Source organism: Lepidothrix coronata, unplaced genomic scaffold (assembly GCF_001604755.1).
Source record: "Lepidothrix coronata isolate B3197 unplaced genomic scaffold, Lepidothrix_coronata-1.0 Scaffold28, whole genome shotgun sequence".
Lineage (NCBI taxonomy): Eukaryota > Metazoa > Chordata > Aves > Passeriformes > Pipridae > Lepidothrix > Lepidothrix coronata.
In genome coordinates this window covers 4,225,212-4,246,529 of record NW_016690208.1, presented here as the reverse complement: position 1 = coordinate 4,246,529, position 21,318 = coordinate 4,225,212, and the positions used below count along the sequence as shown (strand labels likewise).

At 47.0% G+C, this 21,318-nt stretch overlaps 1 protein-coding gene across 2 annotated transcripts in view; it reads right to left on the bottom strand.

Annotated features, from left to right (window-relative positions):
- Window positions 1–21,318, bottom strand: part of COL5A1 (collagen type V alpha 1 chain) — a 147,155-nt gene that overhangs the window by 34,005 nt on the left and 91,832 nt on the right. For both annotated transcript variants that reach the window (XM_017810346.1, XM_017810347.1), the window contains exons 20-32: window positions 20,556–20,600; window positions 17,745–17,798; window positions 16,151–16,195; window positions 15,414–15,467; window positions 14,755–14,799; window positions 13,600–13,653; window positions 11,064–11,108; window positions 9,500–9,553; window positions 7,377–7,421; window positions 6,318–6,371; window positions 4,657–4,764; window positions 3,985–4,038; window positions 2,696–2,749 (exon numbers count right to left, since the gene is read on the bottom strand). In XM_017810346.1, coding sequence (XP_017665835.1) covers window positions 2,696–2,749; window positions 3,985–4,038; window positions 4,657–4,764; window positions 6,318–6,371; window positions 7,377–7,421; window positions 9,500–9,553; window positions 11,064–11,108; window positions 13,600–13,653; window positions 14,755–14,799; window positions 15,414–15,467; window positions 16,151–16,195; window positions 17,745–17,798; window positions 20,556–20,600 — 711 coding nt within the window. The remainder of the gene's footprint in view (window positions 1–2,695; window positions 2,750–3,984; window positions 4,039–4,656; window positions 4,765–6,317; window positions 6,372–7,376; window positions 7,422–9,499; window positions 9,554–11,063; window positions 11,109–13,599; window positions 13,654–14,754; window positions 14,800–15,413; window positions 15,468–16,150; window positions 16,196–17,744; window positions 17,799–20,555; window positions 20,601–21,318) is intronic.

Sequence of the window (21,318 nt, the reverse complement as noted above, 5' to 3'; positions counted from 1 at the left end):
AGGGTGATGAGCAGCTGCTCACCAACACTATTGGGGTATTTAATGGGTCATAATTCTCCAGGAACACCAAACATAGAATCACAGGATGGTTTGGGTTGGAAGGGACCTTAAAGATCATCTCATTCCACCCCCTGCCATGGGCAGGGACACCTTCCACTAGCCCAGGTTGCTCCAAGCCCCGTCCAACCTGGCCTTGGACACTTCCAGGGCTTCAAGGGCAGCCACAGCTTCTCTGGGCAACCTGTGCCAGGGCCTCCCCACTCTGCCAGCCAGGAATTCCTTCCCAATATCCCATCTAACCCTGCCCTCTGGCAGTGTGAAGCCATTCCTGCTAGTCCTGTCATTCCAGGCCCTTGGAAATAGTCTCTCTCCAACTTTCCTGCAGTCTACCTTGAGGTACTGGCAGGCCCCAGTTAGGTCACCCCAAAACTTCTCTTTTCCTGCGTGAACAATCCCAATTTGCTCAGCCTTTCCTTATAGGAGAGGTGCTCCATCCCTCTAATCATCTCCATCCCTTTTTTCCCTTCCCATTTTTAATTTTTCCAGCCCTTTTTGTGGAGCTGAACAGCCAGAAGTTGAAGTTTCAAGTTTTGGGAAGGGTTCAACACTGCAACACCAAAATTCAGCTGCCTATGCTGGTGTGGAAAATCCTTCTGCCTTGGATTTTCACCTTTTTTTTTTAAATTATTTAAGGGCTTGGGAAGACTGTTTGTGTTGCTGAAATAACAAGCTGCAGAGCTTATTTCCATTTTGTAAGAGAAACGAGTGATTCACGTTATTTTGGACACATAAACCACGTTGAGCAGTGTAATTGTAATACCGTGTTAAAGAAAAGACAAATAAATGATTTGGGGTTGTTTCAGCTGCAAATTGGGTTATTCCACAAGGCACTGGAGAAGCAAATCTTAGAAATTCTCTGTGTGAACACACTTATAAAACCAGCAGATTTAGTGGTCTTAAGAGAAACAGAGGGGGATTTATCAAGTCTAACTCAACGGGGCTTAAATTAAGATGATGGTCTCCATTTGGACTGGAGCAGTGTGATCCCAGCTCAGCCTATAATTCTGTATATAATTTCTTTTCTCTTATTTCAAATGGGATACTTGGGAGGAAAAAGAAAAACAACAATACAGATACCAAAACTGTTACTGAAAATCAGTATTTTTGCTATTAAAAAAAATTTCAAGCTGGGCTCCTTTTGCTAAAGGAAAGGTTCGTCCCTGAAAATCTTCTCTCTCACACACACATACAATCAAATGAATTGTAGGCTCCTGGATTGGGTGTAGAATGGCAGAAATGGTCCAGTCACACATTGAAAATAAAATATATTAAAAGAAATCAAAAAAATTAAAATCACCTTGGAGTAAACCAACATTTGAAATGTAAGAAAACTCTTTTTAATTCCTGAAGAAATGGTGGCCTGCCAAGGGGTGTAACTAAGGGTCCTCACTACCTCCATTGAAGGCACCAAGCTCATTTCGAATAAAACTGCTGATTTTTTGCCTTTTTTTCTCTTATTATTGCTTGTTCCAAACTCATAAACCACCAACTCCTGGTACCTGAAAGGTTTCCCACAGCACCAGGACAAAATCAGCCGAGGGATGTGGAGGGATGTGGATGCTCAGGGATGCAGAGCAGCACATCTCCCATCTCCTCCCTGCTGTTTTACACCACCCAAACCCCCAGCCCAAGGATTTTATTGCTGTATATTTGATAAGATGGGTGGTAATTACAGGGCTACAGTGAATTCAAGGCTGTGGTGGCAGCTGCTTTATTCATGGGCTCCCTCCTCCTGCCAGGCCGGAGCGGAGGGAGGGATGAGGATGTGCATTTGTAGCTCAGAATGAAATGAAATTACTCAGTGGAATAAAAAAAAAAAAAAAAAAAAGGGAGGGGGGTGGATATAAACCAAATTTCGGTGGCATGATATTAATGCAGTGTAAAGTGATTTATATTTTCTGGGCTCCTCTCAAACCCGTCTGTTAGAAGTCATTTGTATTTAAATGAGAGCAAAAAGGAAACTAATTCCACTTGCTATCCTCACTCCCCCTTCTTGTCACTGTGACCAGAGCTGGTGCAGAAAATGACTTTGTTTGTACTCTGAATCCCTTAATTCAAGCGTGTTTTTCACAAGATAAAAAATAAATCTGTATATTTAGACAATCCCTATTCAGAGCAAAGTCTGTGGAGGTGGGTGAGAGGTAGAGACAAGTCTGGGGGATGGAGCCCCCACACTTTAAAGGTGTCTATGAATTTTGAAGAGCTTATTAAAAGCAGGAATTTGTATGGATTTTCAGCCATGCATTTTGAATTTCCAGTTAGGTTAACGATGGTTCTTTGCTGGTTCTGAGCAGATTCACCCATGTCTAATAATTACTGTTAATTAAAAAGCTCTTCGTGCCCTGAGTGAAGTCTGACAGCCCGGGAAGGATTCAGGTTCAAAGAAGTCTCTTAAAATATCTTGAGGGGGAAATTTCCAGGGTTTAATTGGGAAGCTGCAGAGCTGACTGTGCCATCCCCAGCATCCTCCTCTCCCAGCAGCCAGCACTGGGAGCCTCTCACTGGTCCTGTGCTGGGAATCTCGTCCTGGGATGAGACTCTTTGGGCAAAAGCCAAAGAGTTGATCCCTGTGTCCTACCCCAGGAGCTTTGGAGGGAATTAAGTCAGCAAAGCAGCCAGACAAAGCAGCTCTTACCCGTGTGCCCTTCTCTCCGTTGGCTCCTGGAAATCCTGGGAAGCCGATTGAGCCCTTTGGGGGAAGAGCAAAGAGAGAGTAAGAGGTTCTGGACGCCCAAAGGGGCAGCTCAGCCCATCCACCCCAGCCCGGGATGACCCACCCACATCCACAGCTCTCAGCCCTCGTTTCTTAAACCTTACAAACAACACAAGCACAGACAGACCTGAAATGACCTCAGAAACGAAATTTCATCCAGAAATAACAACAACAACAGGAAGGTCCGTGCCTCATTAGCAGTCACTGCAAGGACCAAGCCCACAGTTGTGGCGGGTGCCCGGGGAACAGGCAGGAATTTGGATTTTAGCTCCCAAGTCACCACATTTCACATGAAAATTTAACTCCTGGCTTGTTCCTTTCTGATGTGAGTGCCTGGAGAATAGCTGCTGCCGCTTTTAAAATATGAATTAGTCGAAGAAATGCAAAAAAAACTCCCAACCTCTACCCTGACGTATGAGATGCAAATTAAAAAATAAATCGTCAACGCCACAACCACAAAACTGAAGAAACAATCTCTTGCAGATAATTATTCTCCAGAATTAAACAAGCCTGTTTTGGTTAGGGTTTTTTTGGGTTTTTTTTTTGTTTTTTTAAGCAATGAGCATGAATAATAAAATATGATTCTTAAAAAAAAGTTAACAAAAACATAAGTTCCCAAAGCCTCCAGGGCATGTAAAAATTAGGCTGTGGGCTTCATCTATGTACTGGAATTCACAGTTTCAATTTAAAAAATGACTTGAAAATGGCCCAGATGAAGGTGGGAGTGTAGATAAGCTACAAAGGATGTTTGCAAATCTGCAAAATGGCAGTTTTATTTTCATTCCAGGGAGGCCCTGATTCATTATTCATTCTAATTCTTAATTAATTAGATAACACTAGCACAGATCTTGGAAGATATAAAATATAATACAAGGGGAAGGACTGTTATGCCTAATCCCAGCATGAAGGCTCACAAGGTGCCTGTTTGCATCCATCACCAAAGCAGTCCTGCACACCCCATCCCTCTCCATCTCTTCCCACCACTTTAGGAGACTGAAGCCATGCAGAACCAGTCCCTGAATTCCACCAGCCAAGGGCTGGGAGCTATTTTTACCCATCTATATTTTTGTCCTGCCTGGGTGGGAAGGAGGGATCTCATCCCACGAGTGGGGGGCTGAGCCTTCTGCACGGCTGCACTGCCAGGGCTTGGCTGTGTCATTGGGCTCCCCAGGACACCCCACTCCTCCCAGAGACCCCCCCAGCCCAGTTACCTTTGGGCCCTGCCTGCCCGGGTACCCAGGCAGTCCTGGCACGCCGAGTTTTCCCTGGAACACAAATAAAAGTGTGTTATCTTGGGCAAGAGACCTCGGGAGCAGCTTCAGATCCGCACCAGCAGAAAGGGGAGACGCCAAGTGCCGAGAAGTCAAGAGCAAAGCAGATGAGATGTGGGTGGAATAAAGCTCTTGGGGCACTGGGATGATCCTCTGCCCTCCCTGAGAGACACCCGGGGGGTGGTACAGAGTGAGCACTCTAAATGTGCTGGGGACTTCTTGGGAACAGTTGGGTTTTTATACCTTTTTTTTTTTTCAACTGAGTGAACACAGAAATTAGACTGGAGTCTGTGATACTTCCAATTTCTCTGCTTTTCACTCTATTTTTTTTTCAAGACATTGAGCCCAAACAGATAATCCCAAAGAGACCACATGTCAACACACTCAAGTCGTGCTGCTGCACTAAAACCACCTCCCTGGGGTCTCCTCTGGTCTTTCTGTTGAACCACTCAGGCCTCCCTTCTCACAAACCTCCTACAGCTCCTCTTCGTCCCCCTGCCCTAAAACTGTGCCCCCCACACTGGGCACTGCTCTGCCCATCCACCCAACACACCCAAATAAAGGTGCCTTTTAGTTAAAACACCCCTGGGCCATCCCCTCCTTGAGACTCACCTTCTCTCCAGCAGGACCAAGAGGACCCGGATCTCCATTGGGGCCAGAGCGACCTTTGGGACCCTCGGGACCATCCTCACCCCGGGGGCCAGGAGGTCCAATTTCCCCCTGTTAATCAGAAGACAAGCTTTGACGAGGCAGGAGGGTCCCAGCCCCCGTGTTTGCTGCCAGCAAATACCCTCACAGCTGCCATCAGATCCCCCTTGGAGCTCCCAGAACAACTCCTGGAGAAAGCTGCTCTCCACCAGGAGGCTCAGGCAAGGCTGTAAAGTGTGGGGTGTTACCACCACACTTTTAGTCCCACAGCCTGGCCATCATCTCCTACAAAACATGCATCTTTTCCTGCAGCATCCACACACAGAATCTCTCCACAGAAAGAGCCTTCATTAGCTCTGATTGCAACACACCCTTTAACCCTCCTCCCGCTTCCCCAGATTGTGGTTTGATGTGCAGGCAAGCCCTGGGATGTGTTTAATTGAGGGCTGAACCAGGCAACTGGAGAATAAAGAGAGGACTGGAGCTTTTGTGCTGAAAATCATTATGAAATTGGAGAGTGGAGAGGACTGAGCTGTTAACAGGGACTGTGACACTGCCAGCTCTGGCTCACAGGACAGCAGTTATCACTTTGTCACTCAGGGTAACAGGAGATGCCTCCATGCTGGGAGCACAGGCAGCCTTCTCCTCTCTCACCAGGAGCTGGTGGACACAGATTTATCCATGAGGCTCTTCAGTATCCCCTGTCCTTTCACTGCTCATCGTGGAGCACAAAGAGCTCAACAGTGGGAACTGGAGGCTGAGTTTAGTTAAAAGATCTTGTGCTTATGGTGAGGACAAGAGTCACCTCCTTGAGGTGTCACCTTTAGTCCTTGGCAAGAAGTGGAGGCTGAGGAAGTTTTTGATTTAAATGCTCAATTAAGCACCAGGAAAAATGGAGGATTTGATGTCTACTTTTACAAGCCTTCACACGAGACATTCATTTTCCCTTTAAACGTGGTGATGAGTGATGGCAGAGCTCTCTGGATCCCGGGGAGGGTTTCAGTGCTCAAGTCCCAGGCATTACATCACTTAGTAAGGGGACAGAACAGACCCCTGTCCCCAAGGACTGGGCACAGAGGATGGACAGAAGTGCTGTAAAGCCAAGTGCTGCAGCCACTGCCTGCATCCAAGGGGGATTTGGGAATCCTGTTGGTGTGAAGATCAAGTCTCACAGAACACTCCACCCTTGGCAGTTTCCACAGCACTGCTCTGGTTCCTGGCAATTTTGTACTTCCCACTGATGGCATGGAAGCATCTTGGGCAAAGCAAATAAAGATGCCTACCAAGCCCTACACGGAATTTTATGGGGGAAAAGAGACACTGAAAATAAACATTTGATACAGCTGGATTACACAGCATTCCTTGCAGTCAAAACAGCAAGACAGGGCTCTCTATTACCACTCAGGCTTCTTTTACCTTCAAGGTGAGATTAGAAAATTCAGGGCTTCACAACTGCTGTGCTTGAGGTGAACACGAAATTCCTGCACTCCTGACTCAAGACTGGACGTGCCAAAAGGGCTCTGACAGGAGCCCCCCTGGCTGCTCTCCCTGAACTGCATTTGAACAACAACACACAGGTTTGAAAAGCAAAGCACAACAGGATCCCATCAGTCACAGACTCTTACCCGGTCTCCTTTGATGCCCATATCACCTTTGAAGCCAGGGAAGCCATCTTCACCCTAAATAATGGAGGGGGGGGAAATCAGACAGGGTGTATAAAACGGGAAAAAAAACAAGAAAAAAACCCTCTCTAGAGTCACTGCTCAGAGAGGGCAAGAAGAGGTTCCCACAGTGCCCATCACTTTGGCTCCTCTAAGTTTTTTGGTGTGAACAAACAGGCATGGAAAGCCAGCTGGGCTGTGGCTGATCCCAAGGGATCCCAACAATTTTTCCCTGCATCCCATCCTGGCTGCAAGCCAAGGCCACAAATCTGGCCCCATGTGAGTAACACCCCCTTGGCAGTACTGGGAACCAATTATTTCTGGAGTACAACTGGTTTTCTTCTCATGGAGGATGTTTTACACCAGGCTCCCAGGCAGCCTCTAGGACACTGGCAGTATTCCTTTCAGCCAAGAAGATTTAATTGCAGAGCTCCAATCAATAATGCATCTCATCCTACAGCTAATTCCTGATAGGCAATGAAGACACAGTTCCCAGAAAGATTTTTAGAGTTTGGAAGGTCCCTGCAAGGATTCCCTTGCTAAAACTGCTGGATTTGCTGCTGAATTGCTGGGGGGAAGGGATGAAGGAACAGGGATCTGCTTAAGGGACTGAGCAAGATTTTTCTCCACCTCCTGCTCTTCCTCTGGGAGAAACCAACTACATCTCTGGGACATGCAGGGATACACTGTGTTGACTCTCTCATTGATTTGGGTCCCAGGCAGCACATCCTGTGCGCTGTTATCCAGCTGTAACACTCACAAACCCTCCAGGCTCCATGGAATCACTCCAGTTACAAATCTTGTCAGGAGGAAATCATCCCAGCACTGGACTCTGGGCTGTCCATCCTGCACCCAGTCCACAGGCAAAGAGGTTATGGGTCCTTTAGGTGCTCAGTCCCACTTCTTTTCCAAGAGAAACCCCTTGTGCAGGAGAAAATGTCCCAGGGAGCATCCTGTGGGACTCATCTGCAACAATGCTCAGAGGCTTTAGAAATTCAACCCAAATGTGCAGCATTAACTCACCTTTTCACCTTTGGTGCCTTTCAATCCACGAACTCCATCTGCTCCCTTGCAGGAGATAAAACAAGATGTTACAACGGTATCACTACAGAGTGAAGAAACTAAAAATCACTATTAATTATGGTGATTTTTGCTTTCTCTGATGTTGACAGTGGGATTTCTACAAACTGTGATGTTCCTAAACATATTGCTGATTAAATATCAGCTGCTTTTGGGTCACCAGGGAGCATCTTAGAGTCACCAACCTCTGCTGACTTGATTTTGGGCTGGTGGTCTCTACCCACGAGTTCTGTTTCCAGGGATAAAGTTCACTTTGAAAAGATTTTTTTTTTTCATTTTTCATACAAACATTTCCATAAATGCCTTGCCAGCAGGCTGAATTCACTTGATTATTCACAGGAAAACCAGTGCATGGACACTTGGGAAGTGAATCCATATTAAAATCTCAGAGCTGGAGTCTAACATCCATGTCTGACACTCAAAGGCAAACTCAGCTCTTTTTTACCATGCTTCTCACCTCTGTGCATGCATTATAATTTTAAGGTACAATTAGGCACCAAAAGACAGAAAAAAAGAAAATGCAACTGGTGTGGGCATTTGTGACACAGAGCAGATGCTCTCCAGACCTTCACCAAGGCAACCAGTCCATGGTGCTCAGCCTGGAGGTGCTGAGTGTGGTCAGGATCTGCCCCTTTTTATGCCACCAGCTCAAAACTGTTGGACCCCCTGACTTCCCATCTATCATAGAGTCACAGAATTGTTTGGGTTGGAAGGGACCTAAAGATCATCCAGTTCCACCCCCTGCCCTGGGCAGGGACACCTTCCACTAGCCCAGGTTGCTCCAAGCCCCATCCAACCTGGCCTTGGACACTTCCAGGGATGGGGCAGCCACAGCTTCTCTGGGCAACCTGTGCCAGGGCCTCACCACCCTCAGACTATCCTGTCTCTCAGGATAAACCATCACCCTCGAGTATCCACACCAGCTGTACAGTGCAGCAGAAAACCCACCCCCACATTTTGGGGGTTTTTTTGAGGAATAATTTGCTTGGGGTGTTTTAATTTTTTTCTTCCCTTTAACATGTCAAGAGAAAAAGTATAATTAGAAGTACAAGTCTGTGCCACAGAATAGGGTTCTGGCGAGCAAGGCAAGGTCTAAAAGTTATTTATAGCTACAAACCCAAACATTTTTTTCCAAGCTGGAGGCTCATGCAGTTAATAGAACCCTGCCTGTAGGAAGCCAAACCTTGTCTATAGGGTCTGGTGCATGACACACTTTCTGCAGCTCACTCTAATGTGGAACTGTTCCACTTCAGTGGTAAACACCACAGCAAACCATTCCCTAATGGACCACTGTGTCTCAATCTGCAACCTTGCAAAAAATGAGATGGAAGTTTGCTTTGGTTAAATACATCCTGCTTAAATTTTGAAGGCAGAACAGCAAATGGGTTTCTGCTATTGGAAAAAAAGGGGGTTTAACAGGATTTAACTTCACCTCCAGTTAGTCCCCAGGCTGTGTTTGTACCTGCTAGTGCAGATCCCTGCAGATTCATTGGCCCTTTGGGATGCAGGACGCATCTGCACCTGAACTAATACATCTTGATGGGTACAACAGCCAGAGCTAAACGGGGAAAAAAACCCACTGCCTTGTCATCAGCATGCAGGGCTGCAGGCAGCAGGAGCAAGGAAAAGCTGGAATTCAATCTAGTGACAAAGCTCATTGCTGAGATGCACAAACTCCATCTAACAAGGCTTTGGATGAGGAGCATGAAAAGCTCGCTTCGTTTGATTAACAAGCCTTGTTAAAGTCTTCACATTCTGGCTGAGCTTTACTTTTGGTTGTAAACTGGAAACAATGGGAATGGGAGCGAGCCATTCTCACTGGGAATTACAAGAGGAATCTCTCCAAAGCGCTGAACAATGCCAGGAGCGGTTGTGGGGGATCAGGGAATTTGGAATCCTCCCGGATGGGAGATGATGCTGGACCAAGACTCACTCAAGCAATAATGCTGTTGGTCACTGAGGTGTCCCTAAGAGCCCTGGTAGGACATCTGTCCACCTCCAGCACCAGCTGGAAAGCTCCAGCTGGACAAGCAATGCCACGGACACTGTTCCTGTGCCCTCCTTACCTTGACTCCACGTGGTCCCGGGTAACCGATGGGGCCCTGAGGGCCTGGGGGACCCTGGGGGGAACAAAATGCAAGAAGAAAAACGTGTCAAAATCAAAACAAAGGTGCAGTGACAAGAAGAGTGTGTGGAAAACAAATTTCCAGCCGTCTGGCTGCTTCAGACCAGGCAGAAATGGCAGTGGCCACCTGAAAATAGCCCAAAATAGCCCTGAGAGCTGCAGGAGCAGCTCCCCGAGCAGGTGTGCTGGGCTAAGCTGATGGCAAAGGAAAAGGAGGATGAGAGGAGTCAGGATAGCAACAACTTGTTAGAAAGGGGATTTGTACACAAGGCTGACAATTTGTGTTTTGGATTAAAGAAAAGAACCAGTTCTCAAGAGAGCAGGAACACGTTCTGCTCTGTCCCCACTTCCCAACCATCCTGGCTTGCAGTAACACAGCAGAACTCACGATGATGATCACAGAGAGGAGTTACTGCTCGAGGCACAAGCCTTGGGGTGATGTCCTTTGGCCTCAGCCACGTGGGAGGGGAGATGCTCCTAAGCTCCCTTCTGACACTTGAGAACTTCAAATTCTCAAGGACACCACGGGCTGTGCTGGACACTGTGCCTGACACACACCCTGCAAAAACTCCTTCCCACTCTCACACTTGCAAATAATTCAGGTTCTCAATTGACCCCAGCTGGCTGTTATTTTGCCCAGTTTCCTCTCTAAACAAACATTCTTCCACTTCTCCCAGCCTGAGACAGACCATTTTTTCCAGCCTGAGGAAGCTGACGTGCTCTCCAGCATCCCAGACCTCGCATGAATTCTGCTTGGAGGGCCCTGCAGCACCAGTGCTGCTCCAAAACCACCTCTCTGACATTTGCTCGATGTCTTCCAGCACAGGGATCACCACCCCAACCATTTATTGGCTCTTTGTGCTCTGCAGAGGTTGGAATTTTCAGCCTCGTGTGACACCAGGCAGGTAAATGGCTGTGGGTTTTGTTCTGGCAGCACCAGCACTCTCAAATGTCCATCAAGCCAGAGCTCTAATCAAAGACTTTTGACAAATGTAATTTTTTTTGACTGAATGGGAGGCAGCAGGAATGCAGATGGTAAATCTCCTGGACAGATGGACTCTGGCCTCCAGCAATAATCTCAAATATATTGTTAAAGGGGGACTTTGAGGGGCAGGGGAAGAAAAAGGGAGATCAGGAAATAGTAATAATTTTTTTAAAAAAAGCTACTTTTTGCATTCCCTGTGCCACAAAGGATATTTATTTGTGTCTGTCAAGAGAAGGCTTCCCTTCCCAGGGTCAGTTTTTCTGTCCACTGTGCTACAGAGCCTCACTGCCAGGAGAGCTGGGAGGAGCTGAGAGAGGACCCGTCCAAGCACCAGAAGAGGCAAGCGAGCAGATGAAATCTGGGCTCAGCTTTCAAATCTCAGCCAGGTTTGCTCCTTGCCACCTCCCCTGCCCCACATCCCTGCCCGCTCAGCCATTCCCACAGCTGCACGGAGATCTGTCCCCAGGCAGATCCAGGACCTTCCCCTTAGCAGTGATGAGGGTCTTGTGGACACACCTACCTGACTGCCCTTCTCTCCAGGAGGACCTTCCTTGCCAGGATGACCCTGTTAATAAGAGACAAAGAGAAGAGGATTTGGGGGTTTAGTGCACATCTCAAGCTTCAGAAGCCAACAAGCCGCTCTGGCAGCTGAGATTTATTTGTCAGAGAACAGTTGCTCCCCAGGAAGCTCCTACTGAGACAAGTGGCCCCCCTGAAACCACCTTGCAAGGGTAAGCTTGTCCCAAAAGGAAGAGAGCAGCATTTGGGTCCTTGGGGGTTTCCTACCTGGTTATTTCTATTTTTGCTCTTCACCACCTTTCAGCAGAGAAGCACAAACCATTTTTTCAATATTCTTTGTATGTTTGAACAGCTTGGTGAGTTCAGCAGCATTTGAATTTTGCAGATAGGAAAACAGATAAAATCAAGTCCATGTGTCAGCAAACTTGTGAAGGTCACAAGATGCCCAGACTGGTCAGAGCCCCTCATTAAACTCCTAATTCCTGGAGACCAGTACAAGATCTCATGATGAATGCTCAGCTAACCTGCATCCCTGCTAGACAGAGGCAGGCTGGATGCTGGCCAGCATTCCTCTTGGGATTTGATGCTGAATAACTCCACATCCAAGAGTTTCTAACCCATTCTCATCGTTAGCCTTTGGAATTCTTTTTGCAGTAGAAAACAAACGTGTGAATTGCCTCAGACACAGTTTGGAGGATTGGTGAGAAATTAGGGAAATCCATGAAAGCAGTTTTTACTGATTTCCCTACTGTTGGATCCAAAATGGAGCCAGGATGGAAGGTGACCCTTGGGTTGGCAATGTCTGGACAACAGAAATAACCTCTGCAAGGGCTTCACACCCAGACACCTTCATTTTATGAAGATGCTGAAAACACATCCAGCTGCTCTAAAGCCACGCAGACCTTCTGCACTCAATGGATTCCTTATTTATGAACTCTCTCCTTCAAATACACCAGTGAATTTCTACCACTATAACAAAGAAAATTCTAAGAGTGTTTTCCATCATCAGATTCAGAACGGGAATGTCAGATGAGCTGCATTTCACAAAATAAGCTGGATTAAAAAATAAACCAAATGACAGCTGTCATTTTTAGATCAAAAAAGAAAAAAAAAAGTGGGAGAAAACACAACCTCAATTTCTCCTGTGAGTTTAAACAGCACCAAGAGCATCAGTGCATGAGGGGGCTCACGGAACCTCGTCTGCCCTCAGCTCCAGGTGTGTCCCTGCACTCCAGGGGAGGCACGAGGGACGTGCAGCAGGATTTCAAAAGCCTTGGTCCAGCTCTGCACTAAATCACCACCGTTTCCAAAAAATGCCCATCTCCATTACTGCTGCTGAGATCAAAAATTGATGAGCAGCTGAGTTGGCTTTCGCAGAGAGAGAGACACGTCAGGCCCTCAGGGGTTTTCAGGTGTCTTCCAACACTGCTTTCTATAAATAGAACACAGGCGGGCTTTTGTCCTTGGAAAGAGCAACCACCCTGCTTCCAAAGCCTGGGAATCTGCACAAATCCACACATCCACCTGTGGGAAAGGCCCCGTGTCCACGCACCCCCCACCACGTGCTCAGCCTGCAGGTCTCACACAGCCTCCAGGCTGCATAAAAACAGACCCGGCGGCTTCTCCAGCAGAACCTCCCTGGAGGCTGCTGCAGGAATTTCACATCAAAAACTACAGATTTAGAGATGTTCTGGGCTTTGCTTTTAGCTGCTCTGTTGACTCAGCTAACAATTGTACGGATGTTCCAAGTGCCCTCGGTAGGAATGATAATCCCAGGGTGGGAAATGTAATTTTTTTTTATTTTTCTTTTTTTTTTGCCATGCTCTGCATTTGCATTAATAGAACGCAGCCGCTTTACATTTTTCACCCTTCAAAACCAGGTGCCACTGAGATGGGTAAAAAATGAGCTCAGGTTTAAAGGCCAGAGATTTTTAAGACCGATTTCTGGAGCAAGGAGCAAATTATGTTTAAAGCAGGATTACAGGAGGAAGCTGCAAGAATAGAACAGTGACATGTAATTTCCCCCTGCTCTTATCACCGCTGTGCAGCCGTGCCTGGCAGCCCCGAGAGAGGTGAGGAGCACCCCAGGCACGTCCTGTGGTGTGCATAAATACACAGAGAGACCTGTCCCTGCCTCAGGGAGCTGCCAAAGTTTGGAGAACTGAAAGGAGAAACGGGTGGAAGGGAATGAGAGGCCCGAGGAGTTGGTGAGAAGCACCCAGGGTGAGCAAAGCTGGGAGCAGGGATGGGGCTTCCCAAACCAGCCAACACACAGCCAAGGACGAGCTTGACCTTGTGGGCTGTGCTGTTTGATTCCATATTAAACTGCTTTTATCTCAACCCACGAGTTTTCCAGCTTTCACCCTTCCCATTCTCTCCCCAGTCCCACTGGTGGGGCAGTGAGGGAGCAGCTGTGTGGGGTTTGGTTGCTGGTTGGGGTTAAACCACGATGTGGGCTCATGAATTCATAAACCCAAGGGTGGATGGGGCAGAATCCAACCCAATGCCAAGCAGGGAATTAGGAAAGGATGACTTACCGGAGGCCCATCTGCCCCAGGCATGCCAGGGAGACCAGGTTTGCCCAGTGGCCCCTGAAAACAAACAGAAAGTCAACAGTTCAGTGGTCAGAGTCTCCAGAACATCAGAGGACAGGGCTTTTCAGCCACATTTCTTGCCTTTCCTGTCCGTGAAAGGCTGCACAGACACGAGTCTGGTGGAAAAGCTTCCATGACTTGTAGGGAGTCTGTTGATTTCTGTGGGCAGAGCTGTTCCAGCACCCTGAGGGGCTGCAGGGCCCGTGCTGGCACCTCACACACACAGACACGAGGCAGCACTGAGAGCTCAGGGCATGGGCACCACCTGTGTCCTGCCAAAGGGACACGATGCTGCACAGGGACATGAGGACAAGGTGGAGGATGTCGAACTGTGGAGTTACAGGATCAAGAAATGCCCGATCTCTGGTGACAAATCTCAAGGTGATTAAGGAGGAAAGGAGCTGCTCCAGCTGACTGCACTTGCTGCTCTAACAATGCTCAGTGAGTACCTTTTAATTAAGCAGCCCCTGATTTCTCACTCCACTGGGAAGTGCCACTTATCTGACAGAACTTTAATGTGCTCCTTTGCAGGGGAATTATCAATAACTTGAGTCCACTCCACACAAGGAGAGGCTTCTCCCAGTGCACAAACCAGGACACACACTGTGTCCCTGCTCAGTGGGAGCTGAGCAAAGCCCTGGAGAATGACCCCTCTGTAGGCAAAACTTCCCCTTCTCTAAATCTGATGGTCCCAGGGCTGTTGGGGGGAGCCAAGGCCAGCACCCACTCCATGGCAACAGCCACCGAAAATCAGAGAGACAGAGGGAGGGGAACTCAGCTGAGTGAGCCACATCCACGGGCTCTTCCCATTACCATCCAAAGCATTCAGCCCACAGAAAAAGACAATTTTCAATCCTCTCCTAATGTTTTACTGCCTTCAAAATGTTTCTCCTCAGAGGGGAAATGAATGCAAATATTATGAATTCGAGGTAAACCGTGCTGTCTTGATCTCTCCTCTGTCTGGAATGAGAGGCATTAGACTTCCATGGACACAGCTGCAAACAGATGTTGCATATGGGGCAAAGGAGCAGCTGAGGGAGCAAATGCATATCAATGGCAACAGTTGTCTGAGGCCAGAGCTGCAATATTGAAACCTACTTTCTCTCCTGGGGGACCGATCGCGCCTTGTGGACCTGGAAGACCCTGTGAAAAGCAAAAGAAAAAAAATATAGAGTCATTAAGGAACAAGTTATTCCTTCCAAATGCATCTTGGCAGTGTCTCAGCTGAGTATTATTCTAGTGCCTGTGATGGCTGGGGGTTTCCTCAGCTCCATTCATTCTCAAAATATCTTGTGAGGAACAATGAAATTGCCTTTTAGCACAGTGTGGCAGAGCTGGGGGAGCTGCTCCACCTGGTCATGGGCAGCAGGGTGGAAACAGAGCTGCTCTGAGGAGCAAAACTCTCTGAGAGCCGTGGAGAAGGCTGACAGCAAGGCCTGGACATCTGTATTACCCAGCTGGCTGTGGAGCAACTGGACTGTGGGATGCTAAAAATCAGACGTGAGCCACGAGATGTGACTCGGCAAAAGAGACGGCTCAGACCTGGGCTTGGCTTTGCAACACGCAGCAAAAGCCAGGTGAGAACTGGGGGGATCTGAACTGGGAGTATTTTCAGGAAGGTTTTGGACCAGCAATGTATCACCAAGCCAATTCCCAGCAGATCTCCATGTTGGTGGTCCCACCTCTGGCAGGGGAGCGAAGTTGTGCTAAACTATCATTCCTTTTTCCTACCTGTGGAAAAGGAGTTTTGCTCTTACCTGAGCACCTGGGTTACCCTGCTGTCCTGGGGGACCTGGCTCACCTTGAGGACCCTGTGAGGAGAGACAAGGGCAGAGATGAAGGTAGGAGAGGTGGGAGCAGGGCCAGTGTGACCTCAGGCACCACGACTCCTGCCCTGCATGGACACCTGGATCCCCCCAACCCTATCCCTGTGTTCCCACTGCCTGGACAGACCTGAGCTCCCAGATCCACACCCTCACAGCAGCTTGAACCCTCTCTAACCTTCTGCCAGCAACCAAAAGCTCCTGGAAACAGCTTCTCTCCCAGAGGGATAGGGAGAGGAGAAGTTACTTCCAGCACACTCATTTCCCCACAGGGATTTGCAGCCCAAATGAGCTGAGCAAGGCTCTGACACTACCTGGCTCTGCATCAGCTCTTCTCCAGGGAATCCATTCCATCCGATCCGTGCAGAGTATGAGGCACAGAAAGACTTTTCTCCTCTCAGTTAAATTACTGTATTTTGATACTCATTAGACCAACACACATCTCGATGAAAATGTTTCATCTTTCATGGGGAAATAATGTGTAATTCCATCAGAAATCACAATAAATTAACATCCATTTGCTGTAGGAAGATGTTCTCCATGTTTTTCGCAGGCTCTGATAGGAATCTAGACCAGGCTAAAAAGCAATTAGCAAATCTAATCTAATAGTACATTTTACATTTTGCTCCTTATATCTGAGCTGCCTGTAAAAATTTGCAGTGAGAACTTACCACATTCCCTTTGGGACCTGTTTGTCCATCCATACCAGCCACACCCTGAGAAAGGATTTATAAAAACAGCAGTAAGAAAATTTCTCATTATTTTGCACCAGAAAAGTAGGGAAATTGCCACAAAAACCAGCAAAACATCGAGAGGCCCTTTGGGCCACGTGAAAAGGGAACAATTTTTTAGAGGTGTTTGTTACAGCAGCCAATTCCACGGATCCAGTTTACACTTTAAAAAATCATTTCAGTGCTTTCCCCACTGGTTTAACCTGCCTGGGAGGCAGAATCAGCACCAGGTCGAGCAAATCCTGGCTAAATACCACAGCTGGATTGCCTCTGACAGTGAGCAGGCACAGAGCAGCAAAGGAAAACAGGAAAAAACACCTGCCTTGGGATGCAAGGCATCATTCAACCAGGCAGCAGGTAAAGGCAATGGGGCTGAGCTGCCTTGAGCCAAAACAAAAGGCAGCTGGGGTCAAACTTGCCCTGAGCATCGTCGCTGAGGGGATAACGTGGTACATGGTCAGCTGGAGATGTCCCCCTGTCACTGCTTTATAGTCATGGGATTGTTGAGGTTGGAAAAAACCTCAAAGATCATCGAGTCCAACCATCAGCCCACCACCACCACCACATTCACCATTAAATCGTGTGCCCAAGTGCCACATCCACATGTTTTTTGAACATTTACAGGGATGGTGACTCCATCACTTCCCTGGGCAGCCCATCCCAGTGCTTGTCAACCTGTTCCATGAAGACATTTTTCCTAATAGCCAATCCAAACCTCCCCTGGTGCCACTTGGGACCATTTCCTCTCATTTTTTTACCTGGGAGAAGAGGCTGACACCCACCCCACCAGAACCTCCTTTCAGGTAGAGAGCAAGAAGCTCTCCCTGAGCCCCCTGTTCTCCAGGCTAAGCTTTTGCTGTGGGGCAGCACAAGGTATCTGGGTATAACATCACGTTTGTGGGAGATGAGACAGTTTTGGAGCAAATCCTGCATTAAATTTCTCCTCATTAAATTTCAGCAGGTCTGGGAGCTCCCAGTAAAGATGTCTCCACGTCCCAGGAGGGGTTAAGGGCTTCACAACGCTCCCCATTAAACACTGACCCCTTCAGCTCTAGCAGGGTTTGGGTTTTTAAGCTGTGGGACTCCAGCAGGCAGCAGTGATTTAGGGAGACAGCCCCTGCATCAGCACTTCCAGGGATAAGGTGACTGTCTCCTGAATATAAACCAATGTGCTCCTTCCTCAGCTTTTGCCCAAAATATGAACAAACTGCTTTAAAGCCTCACCAGCCCTCAGGCAAAAGTTAATAGCAAAGCCACTGTGTTAATAACTCTCATTCTTCCCTCTCAGCCTGAGCAAGGCATTAATATTTACTCAGGTGGGCCAAATCTTCAGCTGCCCTAAATGGACGTGACACCACTGAAAATGGGGGAGAATAGAGACTTTGAGCCATCTTTTCTTCCTTTTTTTTTTTTTTTCTGTGAAATACCACTGCTTTTCATTGTACAGATGTAGAAAATCTGCCTGAATGACTGATGGGGATGGGGGGTTTTTTATCTGCAAGGCTCGGGCAGGGCAGCAGCCCCAGGAACTCACCGGTGGCCCCGGGGGTCCTGGTGGCCCCTTCGGTCCCAACAGTCCTCGGGGTCCCTGTGGGGAAAAAAACAAATAGGGTTAAGCATTCCCAGTGCCCCCCTTCCCCTGAGCATGGATTGGGATGAGCTCGTGCCTGGCTGAGCACTGCACTGCCCAGGGACACGTCAGGGCTGGCAGTGCAGCAGCAGCAGCTTCCTTGACTTACAAACTGGTGGGGAAGAAATCCTGTGTGCACAAAGCCTTGAATTATAAAGATAAATAATACAGGCACAGGCATTTATTCTTTGGATTGGAAGAAAACCCACTTGAACCAACTCGTTTTTATTAATTCAATCATATTCTTGGATTACCCTGTAAGGCACACGAGGATGCAAAACACTTTGCAGCCAAGTCATTCTAGATGGGGAGTATTATGAAGGATGACCTGATAACACTAATGGATTGTTAGGGTCAGCATTTCAAAATCTCTCCAGATTCAGCTTTTATCATCAACAATCTATACAACTCAGCAAGGCTGGGAAAGGTTTTCAGCCTGCAGCATAAATGTACATTTTCAAAGCCGCTTGGTTCTTCAGCTTTAACCAGCCAGGACTCCTGGTATCCTGGTATTTTCTTTCCATTTCCAGCTTTCTCACCACATTTAACCTCATGTCATCTTCGGGGAAATTGGTAGGATTGGAAAATCACATTGAATAAGCAGAAACATAGCAGGAGAATTGCATTCCTGCAAATCACATCCCAGCACCTCCTGGACCTCCAGCCTTCAGGGGGGTTTGTAGTAGAGGGAAAGGGATGGGGTCTGTGTGCACTCACTGCAGGTCTGAGAGCTCATCTTTTAAACACAGGCCCTTTCTGAAATGAGGGAACATAAGGGAATGCTGGGAATTTGTATGGATGGTGCTCATTCATTGTCACGGAGGAAAATCGTTCATGATTGATGAGCAGTTTTATCTGTCTGCCCAAATATTACATGTGCCCCTTTTTATGATGCAGAGAGAACCGAGGAATTAAAATGAAATGTTACAGGGTAAAGCTACATTAATAAAGTGTCTGATCCTGGAGGCTGGGGGGATTTTGATCCGGCAAAAAAATGCTGTTTGCAGCAAAAACTGGATGCATCAGCCAAGGGGTCTATCTATCCTGGCCACTGAAAACTCCATGAGCTCAAGCCCTGCACAGACCCCAGCAGAGCAGGAATTCTGCTGGTGTCAGTTGATGGGAACTGGAAGGAAATGGAGCAGGATGAAGGCAAACCCATTTTGAAGTCCCACCACCAGCTTCAGTCACCAAAAAAAACCTCCTTTGGCTCAGGGCAGAGAAGAAGAAAACCACACACATTTAGGGTGTTTATATTTATGACTAAGCTTCCTGTAATGCAATTGAAACCTTTATTCTGGCCATCCCAGGTATTTTTACTCACGTTGCTGAAACAAAAATAAACTTCCCTGCCTGTATCGCCGTCATTTAAGCTCCTTTTTTGTTGCTGTGTTACCTGAGCACATAAAAGCTTTTAAGAAGTTAATAACCCATAAGTTATTGCTTAGACATGTGCTAAGGAGATAGCTGAGTTGATTAATCTTTCCCAGAAGTTAATCAGACATCTTGTCTATAATTTAGTTCCAGTGAGTCTGTAAATGCCAACCCTTCCCTTCCTCACATGAACTGTGTCCAACAATTCCCATCAATTACTCTCGGGCCACCACGCTGGGCCTCAGAACAATCAAATAAGACATTTTGAAAGCAAAGCTGACGGTAAATGACAGATAATGTTCTTTTCATAACAAAGGAAATGCATTTTGGATGAAATAAGCAGCCAACAACTGTACTACACGCAAAAATCTACACCCAGCCAGAAGCAGGGCTTGCTGTTGCCAGTAAAGAGAGAAATACTCAGTATTAGGGGGAAAAAATGCTTTTTCAGGGTACCTAGTTGACAACCCAATTGGTTTTTTTCAGTGGGATACTCTGTGAAAGCGTTTTGTTGGGTTGGTCCAAAGGTTTTTGTCCAACACCACTGACATCTCCTTTAATCTTACTGACACCAGCAATTCCCACCTCCCGGTTCAGCTGTTACCAGTGGGGGCCCAAACAGGAACAAACTGCAGATTGATGAAGTTTTGTGCACTGTGAGCAGAATATTGACCCCACTGACATTAGGGCTAAAAGTGCCCTTGAGTTCAATCCTGCCAGGATTTCACCCTGAGGTTTGTAAGGGATCACTAACACTGCACAGAACAAAGTGCTCAGCAGCTACCTGGTGAAGCTGCCACTGCCCTGGGATAGCAGAGAAAGCTTTTTCTCACTGGAGTTTCCTATGAACACTCAAAAAACCTGTTTTTCACATATGTTTGCCACGTCTAATTTCGACCCCAGCCTACTTACCTCTAATCTAAATCAGGAAGAAGAGCAGAGGCAGGAAAAGTATAAAACTAACCTAAGTTAAGATTTTTACATTTACAGTTAAAATTTTTTTCAATGGTCAGCCAGTGAGCAAACAAAATCAATGAGAATTTTGCTCATTAAGAAAAAAAACCTAAAAAAACAATAGAAACCCAATCAAACAAAAAAACCCAGAGCATCTTCTCTTTGTGGTGGGTGTCTTAGTGAAAATAAGCAAACCAGAGCTGTCACAGCACAGATAATCTCTAAACTGTTCATGTGGGTTTTTAAGCAAGAGAAGCTCACTCCCTACAGGACCTCAAGGGTCTTGCTTAGTACCAGGAGAGCTGCCCCATGGGACCCCTAAAAACACCATTATCACATCAAGACCTTGCCCAAAGCAGCAATGAAGCCAATGAAGAAGATACTCACAGGTTCTCCAGGAAGACCTCTGGGTCCAACTTCTCCATCATCTCCCTGTTGAGCAGCAGAGAAAAGGAGAGAAGCAGTGAGAGACAGAATAAACCAGTTATATTTCGGTCACACCACAGGTGTTTTGTTCCTGTTAAATAATATTCACACAGAGAAGCAGCTTCCCTGGAGGACTGGAAGGGAATCTGTGCATGAGGAAGACCTTGTAAGCCTGGAGACTAATGTTGTGTGTGCAGAATTTACCAGGGATTAGAAATGCTCTAAGGATACTTCATAATTCATGTTGATGTTTATAAAGATGGATTTTGCTACCAGACAAGACATTGTAGAAACAATTCAGGGCATGTGAGACAATAACCACAAGATTTAACACCAAACTGAATGGCAAGGCAGTATGGGAGCAACACCCTGGGAACGTGATTTAGCCAAATTAGGGCTCCTCAGATAAACCAGAGGCAACAAAGGGGTAATTCTTCATCCCCTTACTCCCACATCTTGCTGATGTCCCAACAAAACCCCAAAATTATTAGATGGTGCTTCCCCTGAGTTGTTTTAAGTAACCCAAAACCTGAGGCTTCCTCTTAGGAAATCAATCTCAGCAGCCAGGCCTTGTAAACCCTCCTCCTCTGCTGATAAAATTCATGCTCTTCTCAGTTATGCCCTCTGTTCTCCCTGCACACCTCAAATGGTTTCTTTTTCTCTTTTAGGATTAAAGTTCTCCAGACACTCGTTCTTCCCCCGCAAGACACGGGTTTGCTCTGTT